We start from the raw sequence: 26,849 nt of genomic DNA, 5'->3' as shown, positions 1-26,849 counted from the left end.
ATGAGAGCAATCATAGCCTTGTCAAATAGCTATAAAACACCCAAACCTGCTGTGTTGAGAAAGTCACTTAACCTCTTTGGGTCTCAGCTTCCACAATCATCAAGTGGTCTTTGAGGATTAACACCCTCTGAGTCTATGAGCTTGAGACGGTTTTGTATAAATATTGTAGCACTTTTTCCACTGTTATAATAATTTTCTTTTAGTCCTTTAACATTCCATTCTATATCTGAAAATCATTTTCAGGCATGTAAATGACACCTAATATTTAATTTATGTGTGCTTTCTACATGCTTTCTCCTTACTCAAGCCCTGCTATTGCTGCTGTGTTCCTTACTCCTAATAATCAGGAGCTGACTGTATTAACGATAAACTCTAATGTAACAAAAACGGTCATTATAATGCTGCTGAAAAACAACTTTTTTTAGTACCTGGCATGCTGTTGATATTCAGCAATTATCAATAATCACAAATGTTGAAATACTGAGAATAATAATTCCATAGAGAGCTACAAATAGGAAACAATCATAAATTCAGTGCAGGTAGACACAGAGCTAAATTTTAAATGTCTAAATATGAGGTAAAACTAGCAGACCAAAGTACAACCCATGACTAAGTATCATCCAATGATTAACTCCTCCTGCCTTGGACATCACAAAAATTAGTTTGTATTTAGGGATGCCTGGGTGGCTCAGTAGTTGAGCATCTGCCTTTGGCTGATGTCATAATCCCGGGGTCTGGGATTGAGTCCTGCACAGGGCTCCCTGCACGGAGCCTGCTTCTCCCTCTGCCTATATCTCTGCCTCTCTCTGTGTGTCCCTCATGAATGAATAAATAAAATCTTTTTTTAAAAAAAATTAGTTTGTTTAAAAGCACATTCTTTCAAAAAAAGTTCCTAGCAAAACAGAACTAGAGCATAATCCATTCATGGGAACTAGCTCATGAAGAACCCCAACTCTAGCCTGGAAAGAAATCTTAAACATTTGGGTTCTGTTTCTAGCTTGACCTTTTAAACTCAGTTTCATAGTCATCAGCAGTGATGACACTGGCTTAACAACACTGGAAGGAGTAGGTATGAGTGCACAGGGTTGGTAAAAGTGTCTGCAGATGGATGAGAACTACTGTGGGTTGTAGTTTTCTTTAACATATTTATGAGACTACAGGTAGCCCGAGTGGCTCAGCAGTTTAGTGCCGCCTTCTGCCCAGGGTGTGATCCTGGAGACCCGGGATCGAGTCGGGCTCCCTGAATGGAGCCTGCTTCTCCCTCTGCCTATGTCTCTGCCTCTCTCTGTGTATCTCTCGTGAATAAATAAATAAAACCTTAAAAAAAAAAACCATATTTATGAGACTACTTAATCTCCAGTCAATCCCCAGTCAATACACTAGATAAAGACACTGTTGCTGAATTTAAAACTCTAGATCAGTTCAGATAAGTTTAGTAACAACTCTGGGCTTCAGTTTTAAGTTTTTCTGAAAGTCAAATTATCAAAACAACTAAAACTAGGAGATTAAAACTGGCAAGGTGGATGGGGAAATCGTAAGTAACATAACTCACTAACAGAGAACTTTTGTGAATTTTCCAAAGCTCAGTTCAAATTTGGCAAAGAAGCCAAAAGTCCAATGGTAGTGAGAGCTGGAAGAGGAAAAGGACAAGTGACTTTAGAAATGATGCTCTGACCCCACCTAGTGGTGGCTGGCATGATTTCTAAAATGGGATAAGCACTTTGAGTCTTCCTTCACACTAGTGACTGAAGATTTGATTCAAGATCTTTTTTCCACCCTGAGGTCAGCACTAGTTTGATAATAAATTTTTACATGCTAAAAATGTACTAAAACATGTGGATTTAGAATCTAAATTAGACAAAGCACAGACAGGAAGATGGAACACATCATCCTGTAACAAACCAGAGAAGCCTCATCACCAGCTGGCTAAAAAGATTAGCAGCTCGAGAAAACTCAATTCTGGGTTTTTTAGACCTCAAATGCCTTTAACTTCTAAAATTAAAAATAAACAAGTACCAAAAATGTTCTTGGACAAGAATGCAAAACTAGCATGAATAATTGGAGAAGTCATTAAAAACAAAAAAAAATGAGAAAAATGACACACAGGGGACAAAAGCATAGTGAATAACAATGGCAAAAATCAGAAGAGAATCCTCCTATCACAGTGGACATCTAGATAAATAGAGATCAAATACAAAGAAGATCCTTAAACAGAAATTTGGTGTACGATACAGCTCATTATATTTAGACTAATTATAGAGTCCAGAGACCCTACAATTACAAAGGCATGGATAACCCAAAGAAGATTCAGACGAGATCGGGCGCGTTCAGGGTGGTATGGCCGTAGACCCCAAAGAAGATTCAAAGAAAATGAAGATGATTAAAGGAGAAAATTTATAGTGCCTCTAGCATGAAACCTTTCTGCTTTACTCCCACACTCCCAACTCATGATAACACGAGAAGCTAAATACTTACTTACCAAGTGCTTACTATGGTCAGGCCCTGGGCTAAGTGCTCATAAAAGTCCACTTCATTCACACCTTAAAACAATCCTATATGAAAAATACTATTATTCTCCTCATTTTATAGATGTGGCAACTGAAGCTTACAGAACTAAGTCCAAGATCACTCAGGCAGCAGGTGGCAGTGGTAGGACTCCCATACCAACTTACCCCTTTTATTGGAATGCCAGCTCTTGTTTCCTAAGCAATATCCTTCCTGTCCTCCAGCAGATTTTTCTCACACCTACATGCTCAAATCCTGAGATGGTTTCCTACCTCAGAAGGAAATATGAAAGGGAGAGCTGTGCAATGAGTTTCTTCTGCCCAGATCACCTAAAATAGGATGTTAAAGCAGAGGGCCTTTGAAATCGAGTTCTTTCCTCTCATTTTTCAGACTAAGAACTGAGGCCTGGAGTGGGGAAAGAAAAGATAAGCCCAAGATCACACAGAGGAATTTTGCCTAGAAGCCAGGGGTTGTTCAAACATCAGTGAGGGCTCTCAATGGCTTTATACAAGTAACACCCTGACTACACACCAGACCAGACACAGGAAAGTGGGTGTGACTACACACCCAAAGCTGGCCAGGCCTGACCCAAAAACTACCCCCTGCTTGGCTGGCCTTGCAGCCTGAGGACTAGCTCTAGACCTTGGTACCTCCTGAATCTTGGGTCTAGTAGGCTCCCTGCTTCTTCTCGTGCCCAGGCCGTAGGATTCAGTCTCATTTTGTCCCAGGTCCCAGCTAGTTCAGGTTTCGGCGTGACATCTGGCCCAGAGTAGCTGTCTTCTAATTGGGCTCCTTGTTTCCAAACTTTTCCACCCCTACCCCAAACATTTCAAATCATTCTGCATGGAGGCCACTTTAAATCACTCTCCTAATAAAACCCTCAAAGCTCCCCACTGCATTTGATGAATACAAACTCCTTAATTTGACCTTCAGGGGCCTCTAGTATCTGTCCTGAACCTACAAATTCAAACACATCTCTCTCCTCTCCCTCCTCACACCACAGGATTCCCACCAGCTGCCTTTGCTCAGGCCACATCCACTGATCCACTGACAGGAACACTCTTGTCCTTCATCTGTGGACACAAACCTGCCTTCAAATCCTGGAGGCATGTTCCCCATTCACCACACTGCATGGTCTTTCCTCTTTCTCTCTAACAGGAACACACCCTCATTTGATATAGATCAATGCTAGATAGATACATAGATACATAGACTTCTTCGCATTATCTTTTCATGTGTATCCTATTTCTCTAACCAGATTATAAGCACCCTGGAAATCTGGGACCTTCCCTCTTAAGTATCTTTCTGTAAGTTCCAATGCTTTAAATATTGGCTATTCTAAAACTGAACTGCAGGGGGGAGAAGGGATAGAAAAGGAAGTATATTTTGAAGAAGTTAGATAATTAATTTTCCAAAGTACATGAAAAGGCCTTGGAATAGAGAGGATAACCAATTGCTATTTATGTGGTTATATCAAATATTAAGAGAATACCAGACTGAATATAGGGAAGAATATTCGGACCACAAAGCATGTTAAATATGTAACTAGAAAAAAACGATTGCAAAATAAGCTTCATTTGAAGCCAAAGGCAAGGAATTCCAAGTAGAATCATGTCTAGTGAAAAGGATTCACTTTCAGAAGTGAATTCGGAACAGACGTTATCAGTCACATCATCCACCAGCCAAAATTCAAGCCCACTGGCAGGTTCACAAAATGGTTTTGAAATGGTATCTTACACCAAATGCCATCGACAAATGGTTGAGTTAGGAAGTTCTTTGTAAGATCTCTTATTTCTACTTTATTTTGCCAGTTTACCAAATACCAAAGTTTTCTCCAGATTTGTTTCTCTCCTTCTTCTACTTGGAGCTTCTTATGTGGGTAGCATAGCTTAACAGAAAGAGAGCCAACCTAGAAGACAGATGACCTGGGTTTGAATCTCAGCCCCATCACTTGGTAGCTATGTAGTAGTATTGGGCACAAAGAGGGGGGAACACCTGAGCAGAGCCTAGACAGAAAATGAGAACATCTGTATCAGCAGACAAGTGAGAAGGGCATTCTATGCAAAGGCACAACAATATGAAAAGAACTTGGTACTTTCCAGAAAAACCAGGACAATAGACCCAGAGCAAAAAGGGTGAGGAAGTACAGGAGAGCCTAGGAAAGGGAGCCAAATAAGGAGAGGCCCTAGATTTACTTTCTCTTATGGAACAACCTGTATATGGAACTTACCCATGTCAGGTGCTAGTCTGAGTACTTTACCAATAATGACTCCATTTTAATCCCTGCAACAACCCCATGCAGGAAGAATTATTATGCTCCCCATTTTACAGACGAGGAAACAGGCATCTGAGAGGACTAAGGAACTTGTCTAAGGTTAGAGCAGAGCCTGGGATCAGGCTCCTAAGACGATGCTATCCTGAGATGCCCATAACCTCTAGGCTGTGCTGTTTCAGAGCCCAGACAGTAAACCAGAACTTGAGCTAAGACCTCCCCAACTGACTTGAACGCCTTGTTTTGAGGTTAAAATAAGCAACTGCTAGCCTCCTTGGTCACTATTGAGACTCTCCCACTGTCTGTTCCTGTCCTCTTCTTTCTCTTCAGAATAGACAGTGGCTCTGTGGGGGACTTTAAGCAAACTATGTACCCTGCTGAAGCTTCTGAAAATGAAGCCAATGACAGGGCTTCCATCCTAAGTAGGTCTTGATCACTGCTAGGTACTCAGTAAATACCTGTTGAGTGAATAAGTGAATGAGTCTGTATTGTAAGTATCAAATGAGGTAGTATTTTTGGAGTATTTAGCACAGTACCTGGCACACAGTAACTGCTACTCCTTAGCCCTTCCTCCTACAAAAGAGCAGACATGGGGTCCAGCAGATGGCAGCACTAGCCAGTATATGCCCTGCTTCCTTCAATCTTCACTGGCACAAGGGCATCCATCATTCACCTGATTGCCCGTGTCCCAGATCTGCAGTACCAGGCCATCCATGGGCACAATTTACACCCCATGGGAGAACCCAAAGATAAGAGAGAAACTATCTTTCTTCTGAAATTACTGAAATCACAGCCCTCCGGGAGTTTGCATCCTAAAAGGGAAGCATTTGTCTAAATCTTGGGGTGTCTAGAATGTAACATTTTCCTGAAAATGCCAGGGTCGTTCTTTCTGTTTTCCCTTTGCAAAAGTTCCTACTTTATGTCTACTTCTATGTTGAAATGATCTGTAATGTTGGTGTTTAATCCAATCATAATCCCACTTGGGTATGTGAAAACATTTGGGATGTCAACCAAGAAGAGAAGGAGGCTTTGTTTCCAATAAGATGGTATTAGAATCTCTCACAACTCAATTTTGAGAAATTTTTCATATTTGGCTCTTCTTATTGATAGATTGAATTATTGAGTAAAATTCCAGCCTAGATAAAAAATAACATAACCATTTAGCCTCCTGGTAAATTACGTTCAGCACCCACTTTCTCAAAATGACAAATATCAAATCTTTCAAGTGGAAAAATCCTCTGAAACAGCAAGCCAACTGTGCAATGCAGCAAGTAGTGCAAGAGAGAGATTTATTCCCTATCTCTACAGCAAAAATCTCTGAACTTATTAGCATAAGGAACATGATTCATACGTTAACTACCACTGGTTCTGAAACCACCTAACTTTGACCCAAAAAAAGTCAAGAATTCCCCAAGTAGCATCTCTTTTTTTCTTCAAAATGCATCTGCTATCTCTTATATTGGCATCTTGCTTAGTTAATATACAACATAAAAATAAGGCAAGAGAGAAAGGCTAATAGTTTCTCAGAGCTCTATCATCATAAATCAGACTATTGTTACTTTTTAAAAAGAATACAGGTATTCACACTGGAAAGTCAATGAGATGCAACAGCTTGACAAATCACAACAGGGCAGTGACCATGGTGACCTGAGCCTCCTACTTTAGGCCAACTATAGTCCCTTCTAGTTCTTCTGCCTGACACTATGTATTCCATGAGTCCTTATAAAACCTTGCAGGGCCAAATAAATAACTTAAAAAAAAAACCTTACAGGGCCACTATTATTAGTTCCATGTTACTGATGCGTGAAAACTGAGGTTCAAAGAGCTTAGGTATCTTATCCAAGCTTGAAGTAGTCTCGCTGGAATTCAAGCCCAGGTCTATTTTATTTCAATGCCTAGGCACTTTCTAGTAATGCTTTCCTACCCAAAGTGTGGTCCCTGGACCAGCAGCATTGGCATCATTTGAGAGTTGAGAATGTGTTAGAAATGCAGAATTCTCAGTCCTACCATAGAACTACAAAACCAGGATTCTCATTTTATCAAGATCGTAGGTCATTTACTGGTATATTTGACAGACTCTATACCATTCTGCCTCTCTGAATATCACTACTTCTATCTTCTATATAGATTAGTGGTTCTCAATATGGTGGCAGGAAGAGGAGGAGAAAGAAGGGTGCTTTCCCCCTGGAGACATTTGACAACATCTAAAGACATTTGGTTGTCTCAACTGGGAGGGTGTGAAGGTGCTACTGGCATCTAGTGATGCTTCTAAACATCCTACAATGCACAGGACAGCCCCCACCATAACAAAGAATTATCCAGCCAAAATGTCAATAGTACCAAGGTTGAGAAACCCTGCTATAGCCGATAATATTGTACATCCTCTTTGTGTCTGGGGTCTGTTTAAAGAAAAGAGATTTTCATGGTAAAATTATGGCTGAAGAGATCTCATACAAAATCCCTTTCCCTACCAGTTAGCCTCTAACAATGTCTCATGACCTTTACCAAATAGAAACTTAGATGGGGGGCACCTGGCTGACCTAGTCAGTAAAGCATGTGACTCTTGATCTCAGAGTTATGAGTTCAAGCCCCACATTGGAAGCAGAGATTACTTTTAAATATATAGAGAGAGGCACCTGGGTGGCTCAGTTGGTTAACAGTCTGCCTTTGGCTCAGGTCATGACCCCAGGGTCCTAGGATAGAGTCCCACATCAGGCTCCCTGCTTAGCAGGGAGCCCTGCTTCTCCCTCTTCCTCTCCCTCTGCCACTACCCCTGCTTATGTTCTCTCTCTCTCTCTCTCAAATAAATAAAATCCGGAAGGAAGGAAGGAAGGAAGGAAGGAAGGAAGGAAGGAAGGAAGGAAGGAAGGAAGGGAGGGAGGGAGGGAGGGAGGGAGGGGAAGGAAGAAGCTTAGATCAGGGGTCAGCAAACTATGACCCACAACACAAACCTTTTTTTTTTTTTTAAGATTTTATTTATTTATTCATGAGAGACACAGAGAGAGAGAGGCAGAGACACAGGCAGAGGAAGACGCAGCCTCCCTGCAGGGAGCCCAATGTGGCTCTCGATCCCAGGACTCCAGGATCACACCCTGAGCTGAAGGCAGACACTTAACCGCTGAGCCACCCAGGCATCCCCCACAATATAAACCTAATTTGCCACCTATTGTGCAATCTAAGAGCTAAGAGTAATTTTTACACTTTTAAATGTAAATTTTTAAATAATATTTCATCATTTGTGAAAATTACATGAAATTCAGTTTTTTTTTTAAGATTTTATTTATTTATTCATGAGAGAGAGACAGAGAGAGGTAGAGACATAGAGAGAAGCAGGCTCCATGCAGGGAGCCCGAAGTGGGACTCGATCCCGGGACTCCAGGATCACACCCTAGGCCGAAGGCAGGGCCAAACCGCTGAGCCACCCAGGCGTCCCGAAATTCAGATTTCAATGTTCACAAATAGTTTTCTTTTCTTTTTAATTTATTTATTTTATTCATAGAGAGAGACTGAGAGGCAGAGACAGGCAGAGGGAAAAGCAGGCCCCATGCAGGGAGCCCGACATGGGACTTGATCCCCGGTCTCCAGGATCACACCCTCAGGCTGCAGGCGGCGCCAAACCGCTGCGCCACCGGAGCTGCCCTACTGGAACAAAGTCATATCTTTTGTTCCCATTTTGTCAAAGGCTGCATTTTCCTTAATATAGCCTGAGAAATAATTCACATACCTTAAAATTCACTTAAAGTGCACAATTTAATGGTTTCTAGCATATTCATAGTTATGCAACCACCACCATTGTCAATTTTAGAATATTTTCGTCACTTCAAAAAGAAACCTTGTACCCCTTGGCTATCACTCCTGCATCTCTGCACCCTTTTCCGAGCTCTAAGCAACCATAATTTTTTTTTTAAGATTTTTTATTTATTTATTCAGAGAGACAGAGAGAGGCAGAGACACAGGCAGAGGGAGAAGCAGGCATCATACAGAGAGCCTGACGTGGGACTCAATCCAGGGTCTCCAGGATCACGCCCTGGGCTGCAGGCAGTGCTAAATCGCTGTGCCACGGGGGCTGCCCAGCAACCATAAATCTACTTTGTATTTCCCTACACATCCCCCACTCTACACTGACTGATGAATGAAATAGGTTGTCATTTTGTGACTGCTTCTTACACTTAGGATAATGTTTTCAAGGTTCATCCATGTTGTAACATATACTTACTGTTTCATTCCTTCTTAGTCTAGCCAAATAATATTCCATTGTATTGATATACCAACTTTTGTTTACCCTTTCATCAGTTGATGAATGTTTGGGTTGTTTCCACCTTTTGGATCTTAGGAATAATGTTGCTATAGACATTTGTGTACAAGTTTCTCTATAGACATACATGAAGTTCTCCTGAGTACATATCTAGTAATAGAATTGCTGGGTCATATGGTAACTCTATATTTAACTATTTGAGGAACTACCAAACTGTTTCCCAAGGTGGCTGCACCATTTAACATTCCCACCAGCAGTGTATAAGGGTTCTAATTTCCCCATATTCTTGCTAACATTTATTATTATATTATGCCTTTTTGATTCTAATCATCATAGTGGTTGGCTCTCATTGTGGTACAGTGGTAGTTAACGGTGTTTTTTTTTTTTTTTAATTTTCCTTTCCCTGATGACTAATGATGTTAAACATTTTTTATTGCTTATTGGCTTATTGGCCATTTGTATATCTTCCTTGAAGAAATGTCTACTCAGATTCTTTGCCAATTTTTTAAGTAAATTCTATGGCCAACATGGGCCATAGAACTTGAACTCACAACCCTGAGATAAAGAGTAATATGCTCTACTGACTGAGCCCATTAGGAACCTCTACTTTGCCTATTTTCTAATTATTTGCCTTCTTATTACTGAGCAATAAGAGTTCTTATTTTAGATATAAGACCCTTATGAATTCATGATTTCCTAATATTCCTTCTTTTCATGTTCTTGATGGTATCCTTCAAAGCACAAAAGATTTTAATTTTGATCAAGTCTACCTACCTTTCCTTTTGCTATCATGCTTTTGTTGTCATATCTAAGAATACTATCCTAATCCAAAGTCATAAAGATTTATCCCTGATTTAAGAGTGTTACAGTTTTAGGTCTTACATTTAGGTCTTTGATGCCTTTTTAATTTTTGTATGTGCTATAAAGGTTCAACTTCATTGTTCTGCATGTAGTTCACCAGTTGTCTCCGCACTGTTGTTAAGTCTATTCATTCCTCCAGTGAATGGTCTTGTACCCTTGTCAAAAATCAGTTAATCATAGATGTATGGATCTATTTCTGGACTCTCAGTTCTATTCCATACATCTATATGCCTATCTTTATGCTGTTTCTACACTGTCTTGATTATGCTTGTTTTGTAGTAAGTTTTAAAATAAAAAAAGTAGGAGTCTTCCTATCTTCCTCTTCTTTTACAAGATTGTTTTAGTTATTTTGGATCCCTTTGCAATCCCATTGAATTTTAGAATCAGTTTATCAATTTCTACAAAGAAATAAACTGGGATTCTGATAGGGATTGTGTTGAATGAGTAGATCAGTTTGGGGAATATTGCCACCTTAACAATGTTAAATCTGGGATGCCTGGGTGGCTCAGCAGTTAAGCATCTGCCTTTGGCTCAGGCTGTGATCCCGGGGTCCTGGAATAGAGTCCTCCATCAGGACCAGCTTCTCCCTCTGCCTATGTCTCTGCCTCTCTCTCTCTCTCTCTCTCTGTCTCTCATGAATAAATAAAATCTTAAAAAAATTAAATATTATCTTCTATGAACAAGGGAGGTCTTTCCATTTATTTAGATCTTTAATTTCTATCAATGTTTTAGTAATTTTCAGAGCAGTTTTCACTTTTTAAATTTGTTCCTAAGTATTTTGTTTTTCGATACTACTGTAAATAGAATTTTCTTAATTTCACTTTCATTTGTTCATTGCAAATATATAGAATTACAAGTGACTTTTTTTAAAGATTTTATTTATTCATGAGAGACACAGAGAGGCAGAGACACAGGCTGAGGGAGAAGCAGGCTCCATGCAAGGAGCCTGATGTGGGACTCAATCCTGGATCCTGGGATCACGCCCTGGGCCAAAGGCAGATGCTCAACCACTGAGCCACCCAGGCATCCCACAAGTGATTTTTCTATATTGCTCTTGTATCCTGCACCATGCTGAACTCATTTATTAGTTCAAATAGTTTTTATGGAGGATTTCTTAGAATCTATATACAAGGTCATGTTATCTGTGAATAAATTTTTATTTCTTCCTTTCCAATATGAATGCCCTTTATATCATTATCTTGCCTAACTGTCCTGGTTAGAACCTCTAGCACAATGTTAAATAGAAGTAGCAAGATACCTTTGTCTTGTTCCTGATCTTAGCAGGTAAGCATCCTGTCTTTCACGATTAAGTATGATAGTTAGCTATAAGTTCTACACAGATACACTTTATCAGGTTGAAGAAGCTCTCTTCTATTCCTATTTGTTCAGTGGTTTGTTTGTTTTTCAAGAAATGCTGTTGGATTCTGCGTGCTTTTTCTGCATCTATTGAGATGATCATGTGGTTTTTGTTTTTTTATTCTACTGATATGATGTATTATATTCTTTGATTTTTCAATGTTAAACCAACCTTGCATTCCTGGGATAAATCTCACTTGGTTATGATGTGTAATTCTTTTTTTTTTTATACATGTTGCTGGATTCAGTTTGCTAATATTTTTGTTAAGAATTTTTGCTTCTGTGTTTTTTATGAAACACATAGAGAACAAAAATGAGAGTTGTACACCAAATAATTATATGACTACACCCAACATGAAGCTAGTATTCACAACCCCGAGATCAAGAGTCACATGACCTATTAATTGAGCTAGCTAGACACCCAGCTTTGTTTCCATATTCATAAGAGATCTTATTCTTAGTCTCTAGTTTTCTTGTGATAGCTTTGTTGAGTTTTGGTATCAGGGTAATGCTAGCCGTATAAAATGTTAGGGAGCATTCTCGCCTCTCTTATTCTTTTGGAAGAGTATGTGAAGAATTGGTATTGTTTGGGGATCCCTGGGTGGCGCAGCGGTTTAGCACCTGCCTTTGGCCCAGGGCGCGATCCTGGAGACCCGGGATCGAGTCCCACGTCAGGCTCCCGGTGCATGGAGCCTGCTTCTCCCTCTGCCTATGTCTCTGCCTCTCTCTCTCTATCATAAATAAATAAAAATTAAAAAAAAAAAAAAGAATTGGTATTGTTTTTGAAATGTTTGGTAGAATTCAGTAGTAAAGCCATTTGGGCCTCTACTATGGACAGCCTGGACCTTTCATCATGAGTATTTTTATTACTAATTTAATCTCTTTACTGGTTATAGGTCTATTCAGATTGTCTGCTTCTTCTTGAGACAGTTTTGGTGGTTGCTGTCTTTCCAGGAATTTGTCCATCTCATTTAAGTCATAATTATTTGGTGTACAACTCTCATTTTTGTTCTCTATGTGTTTCATGTCTTTTTCATTTCTCCATTCCTCCTTTACTATTTGTTTTTCCATTAAGTGAATATTTTCTAGAAGCATTTACATTTACTTAATTATTTCTTCACTATACTTTTTAAGTATTTTGGGGTGTTCAGTGGTTGCTCTAGGTTTTACCAAATAATCTTGACTTATCAAGAATCAGCTTCAGCTTTATACTAGCTTAATTCCAATGATATATACAAATATTACACCTATATATCTCCTTTCCCTTTCTACCTTTTTCCCTTTCTACCTTTTTTCTACCTAACAAATATATTATTTATATTTAATATATATTTAATGTATAACATAAACATATACATAATATATTATAAATATGTCTTATAAATATATTTAATATATTGATTATAATAAATATAAATATTATATATGAATGTTTATATTATTAAAATATACATATTAAAATTACAAAGCCAACAATACATTGTTATAGTTATTACTTTACCATCTGTGATCATTTCCTCAGCCCATTACAGCTTTGCTCCCATCCACTTCCTTTGTGCTGTTTTAGGCAAGTATACTACATTTATATTACATTTGTATGTCATAGACCCAATGATGTTATATAAGTTATTATTTTATATAATTGCTCTTAAAATCAGTTACAAGAAGTGAAAAGTATACATTTCTATTGTCTTTTTATAATTATATAATGACCTTTCCCAAAGCTCTTTTTTTTTATTTTTTTGTAAAGATTTTATTTATTTATTCATGAGAGACATAGAAAGAGGGGCAGAGACACAGGCAAAGGGAGAAGCAGGCTCCATGCAGGGAGCCTGATGTGGGACTCAATCCCAGGACTCTGGGACACGCCCTGAGCCACAGGCAGACGCTCAACCACTGAGCCACCCAGGCATCCCAGTCCTCTTTTTTTTTTAATGTCAATTTGAATCATTGTCTGAGGCCACTTGCTTTCAGCCTCAAGAATTTCCTTTAATGCGCTGCCTGGGTGGCTCAGAGGTTAAGCATCTGCTTTCGGCTCAGGGCATGATCCTGGAGTCCCGGATCAAGTCCCACATCAGGATTCCTGCATGGAGCCTGCTTCTGCCTCTGCCTGTGTCTCTGCCTCTCTCTGTGTGTCTCTCGTGAATAAATAAAATCTTTAAAAAAAAAAAAAATTTCCTTTAGTATTTCTTGTAAGTCAGGTCTTTGAGCAACATCTCCAGTTTGCATTTACCTGGGTGAAGTCTTTATTTCACCCTAATAATCGAAATAGCCATTTTGAAATATTCAGCTCTGCTGGATGTTGGATTCTTAGTTGACAAATTTTTTCTTTGAGCATTTTGAATATGTTATCCCACAGCCTCTGACCTCTATGATTTCTGCAGAGAAGACAGCTGTTAATCTTATTGGAATTTCCTTGTATGGGACACCTGGATGGCTCAGCAGTTAAGTGTCTGCCTTTGGCCCAGGGCGTGGTCCTGGAGTCCAGGGATCGAGTGGAGTCGGCTTCCCCCTCTGCCTCTCTCTCTGTGTGTCTTTTGTGAATAAACAAATAAAAATCTAAAAAAAAAGGAATTTCCTTGTATGTGGTAAGTCCTTTTCTCTTGCTGTTTTTTCAAGATTTTCTCCTTGTCTTTGACTTTCAGCATTGTTTTACTCATGGATCTCTTTGTATTTATCCTCCTCGGAGTTTACTGAGCTTCCTAAATGTCCAAGCTATTGTTTTTCAACAAATTCAAAGAAGTTTCACCCATTATTTTTTAAAAATATTTTTTCTCTTTCCTCTCCTGGTATTCCCATCACACATGTGCACTTAATGATTTACTACATTTTTTTGGAGGCTCTGTACATTTTTCTTCATTCTTTTTCTATTCTTCAGGTCGCATAGTCTCTATTATTCTATCTTTTTAAAAAATATTTTATTTACTTATTCATGAGAGACACACACAGAGAGGCAGAGACAAGCAGAGGGAAGAACAGGCTCCATGCTGGGAGCCCGATGAGGGACTCGATCCCGGGTATCCAGGGTCACACCCTGGGCGCTATACCGCTGAGCCACCTGGGCTGCCCTCTATTATTCTATCTTAAGCAGGCTAATTCTTTGTTCTGCCAGTTTGAATCTACTTTGAGTCCCTCTAGTGAATTTTTATTTCAGTAATGGTATTTTTCAACTCCAGGATTTTCATTTGGTTCTTTTTTAAAATTCTTATCTCTTTACTGATCTTTTCTACTTGATGCAAAAATGTTCATTATACTTTCCTTCTTTAATTATGTTTTCCTTTAGGTCTGTGAGCATGTTTGTAATGCCTATTTGAAATCTTTTCTGCAAAATCTGACATCTGGTCACTCTCACAGGCAATTCTATTGCTAGTGTTTTTCCATTAAATGGTTCATAGTTCCCTGTTTCTTTGCAGGCCTCATAATTTTTGCTGGAAACTGGACATTTTAGGTAATACATTATCTAAATAATATAGATACTGTACTGGTTCTCCCCATCCCAGCCCCAGGGCTTGTTATTGGTTTGTTCATTTAGTGATGAGCTGGAATGTTTTAGTGAAATCTATCTCCTTCACATAGTGTTAAGGCCTATGATGTTTTCTTCAGAGAGGCACAAATTCAGTTATGGCCACAGTCATCCTTGGGTGTCAGTGGTTTTAATAGGGCTCTTTCTCATCCCCCTAATCACACCCAGCTGTTAAACTCCATTAATTGTGTTTTAGTCTTCTATTATTTTCATCCATGCCCTGGAGCATAACTTGCTCTACAAAGTAATCCAATCAAGGGTGGCTCTTTGGGGGGTAAAGTTTTTCAATCCCATGAAGGGCTCTTCCCAGCTGTTTTAGTTCTCTGATTCTCTACTGCAAACTAGCTGGCCTACCTTCTAGGCTGGATCTTCATTAAATCCATAACCTCCGGGATCCCTGGGTGGCGCAGCGGTTTAGCGCCTGCCTTTGGCTCAGGGCACGATCCTGGAGACCCAGGATCGAATTCCACGTCAGGCTCCCTGCATGGAGCCTGCTTCTCCCTCTGCCTATGTCTCTGCCTCTCTCTCTCTGTGATGACTATCATATATAAATAAAATTTTTTTAAAAAATCCATAATCTCCTCCCAATTGCCCTTCATCAAATCCTCCACTGTTTTAAGAGTTCCTTTAGGGATACACTTCTCCACATTTTGTTGCAAATGAAGTAACTGCCTTTGGGAAGAGAGCAGGAACTACAGGTTTTAAAGCCGCCTTCTCCCTCCAGGTAAAATCTCTGAGTCCTTGGCGGAAGAGGAAGGATTGGGGGAACACACAAGCCTGAAGTTTTCTCAGTTTGCCTTCTCTGGCATGGAACCACCATTGCACAAGCTGGGCCTGGGCCAGGAGTAACCGGGGCCCCAGTAGTCTCAGCATGCCATGCACAAGGCACAGCTCCCATTCTGTGAATAGGAGCTGGATAGAAGAAGTAAGCCCCATCTTTCAACTATACACATCTGGTACTTAGTCTCAGCAACAAGTAAGCTTATGCAGAATAAGAAACACTGAAATCCTGTTCCTCCTGGGAAAAAAGTGGTCTGACAGGGAGCTAGGGAAGAGGGAGCCCTGTGTTCTGGGTTACAGCAGTCTGGAGTGGAATCTCTACTCTGCTGAATTGGAAGTGGGGAGGGAGGTAGTAGCCTTGGTTCAAATACCATAGACTCTCGCCTTAGCAAATTTTCATAGATTTTCTCAAATAGCCCTTTATTCATTTGATGAATGTTTGCCCTTAGGACCATTTCCAGAAGGTTTAAATAGTTGAGTTTTTTGAAGTAATTTTTCCTAGTCCTCCAAGGGAGGTCAATGAAGCTACTCACACTGTCATACTAGAAGTGAATCATCAGGCTGTTTTTGTGCTATAATAGTAGAGCTGAAGGACTAAGTAGTTGTAACAGAGATCCTATGGCCTGCAAAGCTGAAAATATTTACTACGTGGCCCTTTACAGAAAAAGTTTGTCAACCCCTGACTTAGGTCACTTCTGTCAGTGCTGCTGGTTTCACAGACTACACTTTGGACTAGCAAGGACTTAAATTACATGAGAAGCAGTACTATTTTGGCTAAAAGCTGGACTTAAAATCCCACTTTGCCACAAACTAGATACATAGTTTGGGGTGCCTACCTCATTGGGTTGTTGTGAGAATTAAATGTATTAATGTCTGACTCTTACAACACATTCAACAAATGATAACTGGTATCATCATGGTGTAAACTGCATGAAAAATATTAGACATCAACTCTCATCTGAAATAGTTCACTTCCAGAAAATGGAAGCTTTTGGAAAAAAGGAAGTAAGTATAGATTTTCCAAAACACAAGACGCAACTTTTAATACCTGGGGCACATAAAAATATCTAATGAAGTAAAACAAACAAACAAACAAACAAACAAAAAAAAAACCATAGAGCTGGAACTTAAGCCTGACACTGAAAACCAGAATTTGGCCTTCCACGGACGCTTCCAGTAACAATGAATGAAAACCTGAATGAAGTGCTTCCAAACCCAAAAGCCCTAAGAAAAAAAAGAAAAAGAAAAAAAAAAAAAGCAGCAATTATCTTTAACATGAGGATTTGGGCCTAGATGGCTCCTTCTGGTTCTGGCTGGCTCCGTCTATGCTCAGAGATGATACGAGCTGGATCCCTCAAGCTTCCACCTTGACTGTCACCGCGGCAGGGGCGCCCCAGCTGGTGCCCGACCCACAGCGGGGCCGGGCGAGCGGGGATCCCGCCGGATTCCGCCCGGCGCCCGCTTGCCACAGCCCGTCGGGGTTGCCAGTCGGTTACCTCGCAATTGAACTCCATCTCGGCGTCCATGGTGACGATCCGCACGGTGAACGTCTTGGGCTGCTTCCTCTTGAGCGAGCTGAAGCTCATACGGGAAGCGATGGCCCCGGCCATGGCGCGGGGCTCAGGCCCGGGACCCTCGCGCCCCGAGGCCTGCGCTCTGGACCTGTTAGCCCCCCTGGAGGAGCCGCACAGGCCTCAGGGCCACCATGGTAGCCGACTGGCCCGCCTGGGAGCTGGCTGGTCCGCGCGGGCCCCCAGCGGCCAGCATGGGCCGTGAGGACCCTGCCCCGGGAGCGTAAAGAGGAGTTGGGGGGCGGACCCTTACGGCCACGGGGACGGAACACGAGCCAAGACCAAGCGGATGGGCTCTGCCCGGCGCTCAGGGTCTCGGGCCGGGGACGCTGGGGACGCCCCGGGACTGGGCCCCTAGACGGCAGCGGCCCAGCCCCCGCGCGCCTCGAAGCGGCCGACGGAGGTCTCGGGGCCGCGCTGCGGCCGGGCGCGCACGTGCGCGCGTGGCTGTCACCGTCCTCGCTCCGCGCGCCCGCGGGAAGCGTCCCCTCCCCACAGACCCCGGCCTGCTCCCCGCCCCGCCCTCAGGTCCCCAGATCATTACACGCAGCGCAACCGAACCCGGCGGCTGCCGCCCGGACACCGCGATTGGCTGAGAACCCCAGGGAGGCGGGACTTTTCCTGCCAGTCCACCCTACTTCAGAGGGACTCCACCAATCGGAAGTTCCGCCGTGATTGGAGGCGCGGGCCTGGGCTCGGCGTTGAGTGGCCAGAGTGGCAGTCACTCCGAACGCTTTTGTTCGCAGGGAGTACGCCTACTCTAGCAAGATTGGTTGAGGCAGCGGAGCCCGGCGCGCCTTCCACGGGCAACCACCTAGAGGCTGGCACGCGGCTGCGGGTGGGTCAGCGGGCGCCTGCCCTTCGGACTGAGTACGCGTGCAGTGTGGTACCCCAGAGGGCGCGTGTCGGACACCCGGCGGAAAGCCCTCCTCGGCCCTTAATGGCATATGCTGACCTCTGTGTTTCTCTAAACTTTTCAAGTCACGTGGAAGCTGCTTAGCTTGCTGGCACTCCCCCAGATCGTTCTGCTTCTCCCCGGGAGAAAGTGTGTTATTACCAAGGAAGGGTGATGATTGTACCTACCCCGTGGGGTTGTTGAGGAATTTAAGGACGTTAATACATAGAAAGCTTTAGAACGGTGGCTGCTGGCATATACTAGGTGGAATCCTATGAAATTGCTGTTTTTCATGAGAGACTCCTAACTCTGGGAACTGAACAAGGGGTAGTGGAAGGGGAGGTGGGAGGGGGGTTGGGGTGACTGGGTGACGGGCCCCGAGGAGGGCACTTGGCGGGATGAGCACTGGGTGTTATGCTAAATGTTGGCAAATTGAACTCCAATAAAAAAATTTTTTTTTAATTGCTGTTTTTATACATACACACAGAACAGTCCAAAAAATGAAAGCGTTTCTCATTTTGTATTCTGATTTCCACTTTCAAACCATAGCTGTGTTTTATTTATTTTTTAAATGTCATCAAGTTATAGTGGGTGTGTTGTGAGGTGGGGGTGTATATAGCTTTCTGTATTAAAAATATAAATCCTACTTTTAAGTAACTCTTAATAAGGGACACCTGGGTGGCTCAGTGGTTGAGCGTCTGCCTTTGGTTCAGGCTGTGATCCTGGGGTCCTGGAATTGAGTCCTCCATCAGGATCCCCTCAGGGAGCCTGCTTCTCCCTCTGCATAGGTCTCCCCCCTCTGTGTGTGTGCGTGTGTGTCTCGTGAATACATAAAGAAAATCTTTTTTAAAAAAATAACTCTTAATGGTTGAGAAGAGACAGTTTCCTCTGTTTTGACTGAACAGTAAGCAATCCATAAATGTTAACCACCATTAGCATCACCTCCTCTACAGATGGGAAAAGTGAGAGGCTCAGCCCACAGAGCCACCTGCTAACTATTATTTAGATAGTGAGAAGCTAAGATGGGACTTAAAACCCAGATTTATCCCACCCAGAGCCTGCTGGCCATACCATTGTGCTGCCCTCCCCTAATTGTGGCTGCCAAGTTGCTCCCTGTTGCGGCCCCAAGAATCATGAACTACTGTTCTGGAGCACTCAGCAGACACTGCTGCTGTAACTGCACTATAGCATAAATCTAGCTCTTCCCCCACAGGCCCCTGTGGTGCCATGAATCACCAGCATTTGCTGGCCCACCCAGCAAAGCTGCTGTGGGGGAACTTTATGTCCCTATCCACTGCTAGCAAATTCTCCCCACTAAAATGATTGTTCAGGGCTATGTGGGCTTAGAGTGAGAGTGTCTTCATTTTAATTGCTTCAGTTCTTCCCTGTAGGTGGGAGAACCAGGGTGGATTCTCCTAAGGGCCCCCCACAGGGAAAACAAATGAGAGCTTTAACCCAGGGCCAGGACTGCTGACAAAATGAGTGATTCTGGGATCCTACTGAGGAGTAGAAAGAGGATGTAGATCAGACAGCAGGGGTAGAAATAACATTGATGACCAGTAATAGCTCCTGTTTATGGAAGGATTACTAGGTGCTAGGTACTGGGCTAATTGGCCAAAGATGCCAAATTTAAACATTTTTAGGGAGACACCCAAGTAGGTACATGGGTCTGGATCTCAGAAGGGAGGCCAGGACCAGGAATAAAAATAGATGTAATGGAATATTATGCTGGCATTAAAAGTGCCATTCACAAAAAAACAGAGACAATAATAGTACCTACGGCATAAGAGAATAATTCAAGCAGAGTTCATTAAAAAAGATCTGGGGATGCTTGACAGGCTCAGTCAGTAGAGCATGAAACTTTTGATCTTGGGTTCATGAAATCGAGCCCCACATTGGGGGGTAGATTGTACTTAAAAATACATATTTTTTAAAAGATTTTATTTATTCATGGGAGACACGGAGAGAGAGGCAGAGACATAGGCAGAGGGAGAAGCAGGCTCCCTGTAGGGAACCTGATGTGGGACTCGACAACGGGAACTCCAGGGTCATGCCCTTAGCCAAAGGCAGATGCTAAACCACTGAGCCACCAAGGCATCCCAAAATAGATATTTTTTTTTAAATAATTAAGGGACCCCTGGCTGGCTCAGCCCATGGAACAGGTAACTCTTGATCTCAGAGTCATGAGTTCAAGCCCTATGTTGGGGTTAGAGATTACATAAAAGAATAAAATATTTAGAAAGAAAGAAAGATCTGGACATACAGACACCAGTTAGTAAATACCAATTGAATGAAGAAATAAAGGACACAGGGAAATACTTAGTAGTTTCACTTATGGAAACAATATTAATATCTATAATACATTAAGTGCTTACTACATAAGGTACTCTGCAAAAGGCTTTGCATGCTTTATTTCTTTTGATCTTTATCAAAACCCTATTTAGTAGGTATTATATCCCCCGTTTACACATGAAGAAACTGGCTAAGGATGAAAGGAGGTAGTGTTTACCCAAGATCATACCCGGAGAGATGCAATCTGTATCCAGGACTGTTTTTATCTGGATTTCACCTTAGTTACATTTTGTTCCTCCATTCTTCCAGAAGACCAGTGGTTCTCAAAGGTAGGTCCATTTCCTCCAGGAGACATTTGACAATGTCTAAAGATTTCGTGTATGTGTGTGTGTGTGTGTGTGTGTGTGTGTGTGTGTGATAACTAGGGAATGTTCCTGTACTCCCTGGTAAAGGCTGAGGATATGTTAAACATCTCACAATGCACAAGACAACCTCCCACAATAAAGAATTATGTAGTCCAGGGCAGCCCTGGTGGCACAGCGGTTTGGCGCCGCCTGCAGCCCAGGGCGTGATCCTGGAGACCCCGGATCGAGTCCCACATCAGGCTCCTTGCATGGAGCCTGCTTCTCCCTCTGCCTGTGTCTCTGCGTCTCTCTCTCTCTCTTTCTGTGTTTCTCATGAATAAATAAATAAATACAATCTTTAAAAAAAAAGAATTATGTAGTCCAAAGTATCAATGGTGACAAGGTAAAGAAATCCTGATCTAGAGCAATTTTTTTTTAAGATTTATTTATTTATTTGAAAGAGAAAGCACAAGCGGGAGGGGCAGAGGAAGAGGGAAAGAGAATCTCAAGCAGTCTCCAAGCTCAGTGCAGAGCCACACTCAGGGCTCACCCTCATGACCCTGAGATTACAACCTGAGCCAAAACCAAGAGTCAGTGCCACCCAGGCACCCCTAGAACAATGATCCTTTAACTGTTTTTGTGTTTGTTTGTTTGTTTGTTTGTTTGTTTTTAAGTCAAAAGCACTGTATCAACTCTCTGATTTAACCAGTAGACTTTCTCCACAAAGAAATACACACACATACACATGCACAAAATTTTGCATGTGGTTTTAGAAGGCTCATGGGAAGACTCTTCCAAAGCATATCTTAAGCCCCTGATTAAATCAACTCATCACCAAGATTGAATCAGCTAGTACCAGATGCTTCATGTGAATGTTAGATTATAACCTGTCTGCCAAAAACTGGACTTTGTTGTTTCTGGAATTACTTTTACTGTATATTGGCATAAAGCCAGTGGCCTGCACTAAGGATGTTATAAGAACCCTGCGGAACTCGGTCTTTACAGTAGAGATTTTGCTGACAAAGGTACACACGGGATCTTTTATATGAAGACCCACAAGAGAAATATTTCTTATACTCTAGCACTTATATTTCTCATGGGAGACTGCTTTACTTTTATTTTTTTAATAAGGTTCATTGTGTTTTCCTTATCTCATAGGTCATCCATATGTGTTACAAAAAAGAAATAGAAACCAGATAAGCAGTGTGGTAAGCATAATTCTAAAATGTCCCCCATTGGGGAACCTACATGGCTCAGTCGGTTAAAGGTCTGCCTTCAGCTCAGGTCATGGATCTTGGGATTCTGGAATTGAGTCCCACATCAGGCTCCCTGCTCAGCGGGGAGTCTGCTTCTCCCTCTCCTGCCCCTCCCCCTGCTTGTGCTCAATCACTCTCAAATAAAATCTAAAGAAAAAAAAAGGCAAAAAGTAAAATGTTCCGCGTTGATCTTATGCAATCCTACCCATTGGCCATAGGTAAGACCAGTAGTTATGATGGGATATTATTCCTGTGATTATGTTGTTTTATATGGCAAAGGGGATTTTTGCAGATATAATGCCCCAATCAGTTGTGTTCATCAAAAAAGGAAATTATCCCAGAGGGATACTGACCTAATAAGGTGAGCTCTTTTTTTTTTTTATTTTTAAAGATTTTATTTATTTATTTGAGAGAAAGAGAGAAACAGCCAAGCAGGGGAAGGGCAGAGGGATTGGGAGAAGCAGGCTCCCTGCTGAGCAAAGAGCCCAATGTGGGGCTTGATCCCAAGGCCCAGAGATCATGACCTGAGCCGAAGGCAGATACTTAACGAACTGAGCCAGCCAGGCACTCCTCTTCTTTTTTTTTTTTTAATTCCAGTATAGTTAACATACAGTGTGGGCAGCCCCGGTGGCACAGCGGTTTAGCGCTGCCTGCAGCCTGGGGTGTGATCCTAGAGACCCAGGATCGAGTCCCACATCAGGCTTCCTGCATGGAGCCTGCTTCTCCCTCTGCCTGTCTCTGCCTCTCTCTTTGCTCTCTCTGAATGAATAAATAAATAAATCTTTAAAAAAAAATACAGTGTTATATTAGCTTCAGGTGTAAAATATAGTGTCAGGTAGACTTTTTAAGATTTTGTTTATTTATTTGAGAAAGAGAATGCACAGAGTGGGGAGAGAAGTAGAGGGAGAGGCACAAGCAGACTGTGTTCTAAGCATAGAGCCCAATGTGAGGCTGGACGAGAGGCTCCAGCCCATTGACCTTGAGCCAAAATTAAGAGTCAGACACTTAACCAACTGAGCCACCCAGTGGGCCCTCAGGTGAACTCTTTAAAGGAGATTTAGGGTTCAAAAATAAAGGAAGTCAGAGAGATGAGCTCCTCCTGACCTGAAAGAAAGCAAACATCCATGCTGTGAGCTGCTTATAGGGCCTCATAGCGAGGAAATCTGGATGGCCTCTGGTTGTGGAGAGTGGTTCCCATCTGATAGCTAGCAAGAAAACAGGAACTTCATCCCCCAACCACAAGGAGCTAAGTTCTGCCAACAACCTGAGTAAGCTAGGAGGAGGATCCTGAGCTCCAGGGGAGAACCATGGAATGGCTGACAATTTGCAGCCTTGTGAAACCCTATGCAAGAGATCATACCATGCCACGCCTGGATTCCAGACCCATGAACACAGTCAGATAATAAATGTAATTACCACTAAATGTGTGGTAATTTATAAACACAGCAATAGAAAATTGATACTAGCAGAGAGAAACAAAAAAATTTTTAATTAGATGTTTTATTTTTAAATAATCAGAACCCTCCCCACCCCCCATGCCCTCTACCCAGTTTCCTTGGTGGCAACACAACCAAGGAAGCTAGAACTAGAACCAAAGCTGCAACCAGGATCAAGGGCCTTTTCAATGATCAGAAAACCATGGCAACACGCAGCAGGGTTTTGTTTTGGTTTTTAAAGATTTTATTTAGGGCAGCCCCTGTAGCTCAACAGTTTAGTGCCTGCCTTGGGCCCAGGGCGTGATCCTAGAGACCCTGGGTCGAGTCCCACATCAGGCTCCCTGCATGGAACCTGCTTCTCCCTCTGCCTCTCTCTCTCCTCTCTGTGTATTCTCATGAATAAATAAACAAAATCTTTAAAAATTTTATTTATTTATTCATGAGAGAGACAGAGAGACACAGGTAGAGGGAGAAGCAGGCCCCATGCAGGGAACCTGATGTGGGACTTGATCCCGGGACTCAAGGGTCACGCCCTGAGCCGAAGGCAGATCCCCAACCACTGAGCCACCCAGGCATCCCAACACACAGCAGGTTTAAGTTACAGTTAATTATATAAAATATGCCAGTACAAACCATTAAATCCCTTAAAGGCTAATTTCCCCAAACTCCCTCTCACCACCCCAAAAATATTTGGCTAAACTAACATGTGAGTGATAGTTGCTCCTTTGTTACTGCATGAATGGGACAACTCCACCCATTCATTTTGTTTGCAATATCTTGATTAAAACTAAAATAACTGGGGGAATTCCTGGGTGGCTCAGCAGTTTAGCGCCTGCCTCCGGTCCAGGGCATGATCCTGGAGACTCGGGATCGAGTCCCGCGTCGGGCTCCCTGCATGGAGCCTGCTTCTCCTTCTGCCTGTGTCTCTGCCTCTCTCCTTATCTCTCTCTCGCGTGTGCGCGCGCTCTCTCTCTCTGATGAATAAATAAATAAAATCTTTAAAAATAAATAAATAAAATTAAAAAAAATTTCAGAGCTGACTGGGTGGCTCAGTTGGTTAAGCATCTGCCTTTGGCTCAGGTCACGATCTCAGGGTCCTGGGATTAGGCTCCCTGCTCAGCCATGGGTCTGCTTCTCCTTCTCCCTCTGCCCCTCCCCCCTGCTCATTCTATCTCTCTCTCAAATAAATAAAATCTTTTTAAAAATAAAATAATTTCAGAAAATGTACACATCCACAACTCAGGAAGCTGATGTTTTGATAAGCTACATAGCTGCTTTTAAAACACAGCCAAGGGGCAGCCCTGGTGGCTCAGTGGTTTGGTGCCTGCCATCAGCCCAGGGTGTGATCCTGGAGACCCCGGATCAAGTCCCGCGTGGGGCTCCCTGCATGGAGCCTGCTTCTCCCTCTGCCTTTCTCTCTCTCTCTATCTCTGTCTCTCATGAATAAATAAATAAATAAAATCTTAAAAAAAAATAAAATAAAACACAGCCAAGTCTGGATTACCTGGGGTGGCTCAGTCAGTTAAGCACTTGACTTTTGATTTTGGCTAGGGCCCTAATCTCAGGGTTGTGGGATTTAGCCCTGAGTCAAGCTCCATGCTGGGCATGATGCCTGCTCCAGATTCTTTCTCTCCCTTTCCCTCTGCCCTTCCCCCCAATAATAAAGAAAAAACAATAAAACACAGCCAGTGTCCACATAGCCCTCTGTGTGTGGTTGACACAGCACTCTCTGGGGTCCTGGGCTGGTACTGAGAGGAGGCAAACACAGAAAGAAACAATTTTTAAAAATATTTTATTTATTTACTTATTTATTTGAGAGAGAGAGCACACTCACAAGCAGGGCAGGTGGAGGGCCAGAGGGAGAGGGAGAAGCAGACTCCCTGCTGAGCAGGGACCCTGTTGTAGGACTCAATACCAGGACACTGAGATCATGACCTGAGCTGAAGGCAGGCGCTTAGCTGACTGAGCCACTCAAGAGCCCAAGAAACAAATTTTAACTTGTGTAATCCATTGGCTCACTGCTTTCATACGGTCTCTATCATTTTCTGATTTGCTCATTGTTATTTATTTATGTTATGAATATTTACCCGTGTTATTAAATATTCTATAATAAAATCATTAGGGGCTGCATAGGATCCTATGTATGGATATAATTTTGTTTTTCTCTCTTATATACATTGTGAGTCATGTACCAATCATGTTTCCTTCTTGGAGTTTGCTGTTAGGAAGCTCAGAGCCAAATTTGCAGTAGGTCTCTGGTGGTTGTGCTAAGCCTTGCCTATTCTGTGGCTTCATCTTATCTTTCCTGCCCTTATTCCTACCTTTCCAGTAACTTTTTCCTCATCCACTTACTGTTTATTTGTTGCACTATTTATTGTATCTTTACTCGGTTACAGATCCATGACCTAAAGGGTTTTTTTGGTTATTTTTCTTAGGTTAATGTATATATATACATATATTATATATTATATACATAAAGTATTGCTTACATGTATTTAATTTTTTTAAAGATTTAATTATTTATTCATGAGAGACACAGAGAGAAAGAGGAAGAGACATAGGCAGAGGGAGAAGTAGGCTCCATGCAGGGAGACTGATATGGGTCTCGATCCCAGGACTCTGGGATCACGCCCTGAGCCAAAGGTAGACACTAAACCACTGAGCCACCCAGGTGTCCCACATGTATCTAATTTTTTAAAGTAGGCTCCATGCCCAACATGGGACTTGAACTCACAACCCTGAGATCAAGAGTCATGTGCTCCACAGACCAAGCCTACCAGGTATCCCAGGATGTATCTAGTTTTTAAACTTTTATTATTTAAAAATATTTTTAACTTTATTTTAAATTTATCTCTATACCCAATCTAGGGATCGAACTTATAACCTCAAGATCAAGAGTCGCATGCTGTACTGTCTGAGCCAGCCAAGTGTTCCTTAACCTCTTGAAAACTAATATTGGACTTAAAAGTTTGCAAAAATAGCAATTTATGTATCTCTCAGTTTCCCTAATGTTAACATGTTACTTAATCATAGTACAATGATCAGAATCAAGAAATTAACACTGATATACCATTATTAACTACAGACTATATTCAAATTTCACCATTTTCCTGCTACTGACTTTTTTCTGTTCCAAGACCCTAGCCAGGATTCCTGGTAACATTTGGTTCTCTTATTCTCCTGCAACCTGGAATAGTTCCTCAGCCTTTCCTTGTTTTTCATGACCTTGACTCTTTTAAAGAGTAATGGCCAAATATCTGTCAAATGTTTCCCAATTCAGGTATGTCTCAAGTTTTCTCATTATTGGACCAATGTTCCAGATGTATTTTTGTAAGCTGCACCACATTATTTTTGGAGCGAGGTGGAGACTGAAAACCAAACAAACTGGAGTGCCTGGGTGGCTCAGTTGGTTACATGTCCAACTCTTGATTTCAGCTCAGGTCATGATCTCAGGGTCATGAGATTGAGCCTTGCTCAGTGAGGAGTCTGCTTGAGATTCTCCC

At 42.0% G+C, this 26,849-nt stretch overlaps 1 protein-coding gene across 13 annotated transcripts in view; it reads right to left on the bottom strand.

Annotated features, from left to right (window-relative positions):
* The window catches only part of NF2 (NF2, moesin-ezrin-radixin like (MERLIN) tumor suppressor), a 79,229-nt gene extending 61,564 nt beyond the window's left edge, over positions 1 to 17,665 (bottom strand). For 2 of the 13 annotated variants that reach the window (XR_003146722.3, XM_025474487.3), the window contains exon 1: positions 17,049 to 17,621. Coding sequence is in view for 8 of the 13 variants with exons in the window: in XM_025474487.3 (XP_025330272.1) it covers positions 17,049 to 17,162 (114 nt within the window). In the remaining 5 variants the exon portion in view is untranslated. Of the gene's footprint in view, positions 1 to 17,048 lie in introns of all 13 variants that reach the window. The other 11 variants (XR_003146724.3, XR_003146723.3, XR_007406080.1 and 8 more) reach the window with 8 other exon arrangements.
* Between the last annotated feature and the right edge of the window lie 9,184 nt (positions 17,666 to 26,849).

The sequence above is a fragment of the Canis lupus genome, chromosome 26 (assembly GCF_003254725.2).
Source record: "Canis lupus dingo isolate Sandy chromosome 26, ASM325472v2, whole genome shotgun sequence".
Classification (NCBI taxonomy): Eukaryota; Metazoa; Chordata; class Mammalia; order Carnivora; family Canidae; genus Canis; species Canis lupus.
The sequence above is the reverse complement of the archived record's forward strand: the minus strand, read 5'-3'. Positions and strand labels throughout refer to the sequence as shown.